This window comes from Microcebus murinus, chromosome 4 (assembly GCF_040939455.1).
Source record: "Microcebus murinus isolate Inina chromosome 4, M.murinus_Inina_mat1.0, whole genome shotgun sequence".
NCBI lineage: Eukaryota > Metazoa > Chordata > Mammalia > Primates > Cheirogaleidae > Microcebus > Microcebus murinus.
Genome location: NC_134107.1, coordinates 55,805,180 through 55,808,021, shown reverse-complemented (window position 1 = coordinate 55,808,021; position 2,842 = coordinate 55,805,180). Strand labels below are relative to the sequence as shown.

Genomic DNA, 2,842 nt, shown 5'->3' with positions numbered 1-2,842 from the left:
CATCAGAAATCAACGATGCTAAACTTGCATTTTATTAATTATGTATACTCAGCCCATGATTACTCTTATCTGTTCCTCTGTCTCTTTCGGAGTTGTGCAGGCCATAACCAGAAGCCCTAGCATGTCACTAAGTGTCCTGAAGTTAGTCCCCTGTTCCCCCAGAGAATAATCCTCAACATGCCCCTGATTATTCTTAAAGAGAGACCTTTTTTTGCCTTTAGAGAACACTGACATAGTTAATTTCTATTAATAAATAAGACCCAAGATGGTCCTGGCAGGCACTGGCCCAGTATATCACATTAAATGATTGATCATCGATTCTAGAACTTAAGTGCACACTAACATTCCCCTGATTGTCACATTCCTATGCTGATGTCTGGCTGCCTGTACCTCCAACACCAGACTGCCTAGGACTCTAGATCTGCCAAAGAGTCAGGACTTGACCCTGAAGAGCATCTTGAGAAGCCTGCGGCGTATCTCCTTTGTCTTAATGGAGTAGATGATTGGATTTAGCATGGGAGGCACGAAGAGGTAGAGGATAGACATGAGGATATGGACAACATGGGGCAGGCCAGCCCCAAAGCGATGTACAATGGACACACTAACCATAGGCACATAGAAGATGAGCACAGCTGAGATGTGGGACACACACGTGTTGAGTGTCTTGAGACGTTCCTCCCGAGAGGCAATGGCTAGCACGGATCGCAGAATGAGTACATAGGAGATGAAGATGAGTGCAGAGTCCAGGCCAAAGGTGAACAACACAATGGACAGCCCATAGTGGCTATTGAGGGAGACATCAGTACATGCCAATTTAATCATATCCACGTGAAGGCAGTAGGCATGAGAGAGAACGTTCTGAGGGTGGCAGAAAGGCAGCCTGTGCAGCAGCAGTGGGAAGACCAGGATGAGAACAAAGCTGCGGAGGACAGTAGCCAGGCCCATTGCCACAATGTGGGCATTGGTGAGCACGACAGTGTAGCGCAGTGGATTACAGATGGCCACATAGCGATCGAAGCTCATAGCCAGAAGGATTCCAGACTCTGTCCAAGAGAAGAGGTGGATGAAAAACATTTGGACCAAGCAGGCATTAAAGGTAATCACTCGAGCACGGAAGCAGAGGGCAGCCAGCACTGTCGGCAATGTGGAAAGGGACACACCCAAGTCATTGACTGAGAGTAGGGACAAGAAGTAGTACATGGGCTGGTGCAGGCTCGGCTCCTCCTTGACAATGAGGAGGATCAGGGCGTTGCCCACAATGGAGATGGCATAGAGTAGAAGGAGAGGGAGGGATAGCCAGGGCTCCATGGCCTCCATTCCTGGGAAGCCTGTCAGAATAAAGCTGGGAGCATCAGAGGCATTGATCTTGAAGTTGCCCATGAGGAGCTGGAAACGTTTGTTGTCAGCCGGATTGATTGTTTGGAGAAACTATACCATGCATCTAAGATTACTACTGTTCCTGGGGAGAAAAAGCAACAGCCAGGTTTACACATTGTAATTATACACAGATTTTTATTGCTGAAATCTACTGAGAGAATGAACAGAAGCTATGAAATGCTAGCTGTTGAGAGAGAGGCTTCTTTCTTAGACCTCTTTCAAAAGATGATTAAGACTTTTTCAGAGGGGTTGACTAGCTCATTCAGTCTCATTGGTAGCCCTCTGAATGCCCTCGTATGGTCATTATGACAGCTCTCCATCATATGCCTCATATTTCATAGCCATGATCCTAGCTGATCCATAAGAGGTGTTAATTGACACTTACACCCAACCTGACAGATGAGGAACCAAGTGACCAAGAAAAGGAAGGAAATTACCCAGATTTTCTGATGAGGAAGTTACATGGCTAAAACTCAAATTCTGTAACCCAGATTTCTTCCCAAGGTATTTAGATGATCCAGCATCCCACATTTAACACTGAAAGGTCCTTGCAGGAAGCTGGAAAATCAGTATCTCATGAGAGCCATTGTGGTGTACTAGTTAAGGGTTTGAGTCCTAGGGCTGCAACTTTCACATAAAAGCTATGTGAAATTAGGCAAAATTTTTAAATTCCCTGTCTCTTTACTTTTAAGACAGGGCAAAAATAGAGTTGTTCTATGGATATACAAACATGTATATATAAGGAGAGATGTGGGGGAGAGAAAATTTGAACTTGAAACAGGTCCTGCCTATTAGTAAGCATTATAGGTATACTGCTATGATTGTTATTGTTATTATTTAAAAACATGTTTAGATGCCAAATAGATTGTATAGTGTACTTTCTTTAACAAACACCATGTCATATGTTTATACAAAACTTAAATATATGATCTTTAAACCATATATCATCACATAATAGATTATGGTAAAGACAAGCGAAAGTAAAATGCAAAGGATTAAGAAAAATTAAGAGAGAAAAATTATAACATTGAAATCATTCTACCCATTACCTTATTTTTCTAATGATTCACTAAAGAATACATTCTTTCATTTCCATGACAGAGTATGTTGTCCCTCTCACAGAACGTCAAGCTTTTAAACAAGCAGATGAAACACGTTGCCTTCCACCAGCCCCAGCAAGGCTGCGAGAAGAGGTGACACAATGTATTTTACATCCTTCACCTTGCTTCCTTACACTGTTGAATTTCAGAAACAACCATTTGAGGAAGGAGCTTCACTTAAGAATATTTTATAATATTTCTGTGGCATGTCCAAAAACCACATAAGTGGTTTCACTGGCCACTTTCATAGGTGTTAGCTCTCCTTCTGCCCCTCATGAATAATTCCTAATGCTCAAGTGTAATTACCCACCACTAAGTAATTTATTAAACCACTGTCATATTTATTATTTTATATAACCCTTGAG

The 2,842-nt window shown here is 42.3% G+C and overlaps 1 protein-coding gene across 1 annotated transcript; it reads right to left on the bottom strand.

Annotated features, from left to right (window-relative positions):
* Positions 1-432: 432 nt before the first annotated feature.
* LOC105883498 (olfactory receptor 51I2-like) lies at positions 433-1,380 on the bottom strand. The gene has a single exon (XM_012786623.3). It carries the CDS (start codon positions 1,378-1,380, stop codon positions 433-435), a length of 948 nt encoding a protein of 315 aa, XP_012642077.3.
* Between the last annotated feature and the right edge of the window lie 1,462 nt (positions 1,381-2,842).

Excerpts from the sequence above, each read along its gene's own strand:
- LOC105883498 (XM_012786623.3), bottom strand. The coding sequence starts at position 1,380 with ATGGGCAACTTCAAGATCAATGCCTCTGATGCTCCCAGCTTTATTCTG.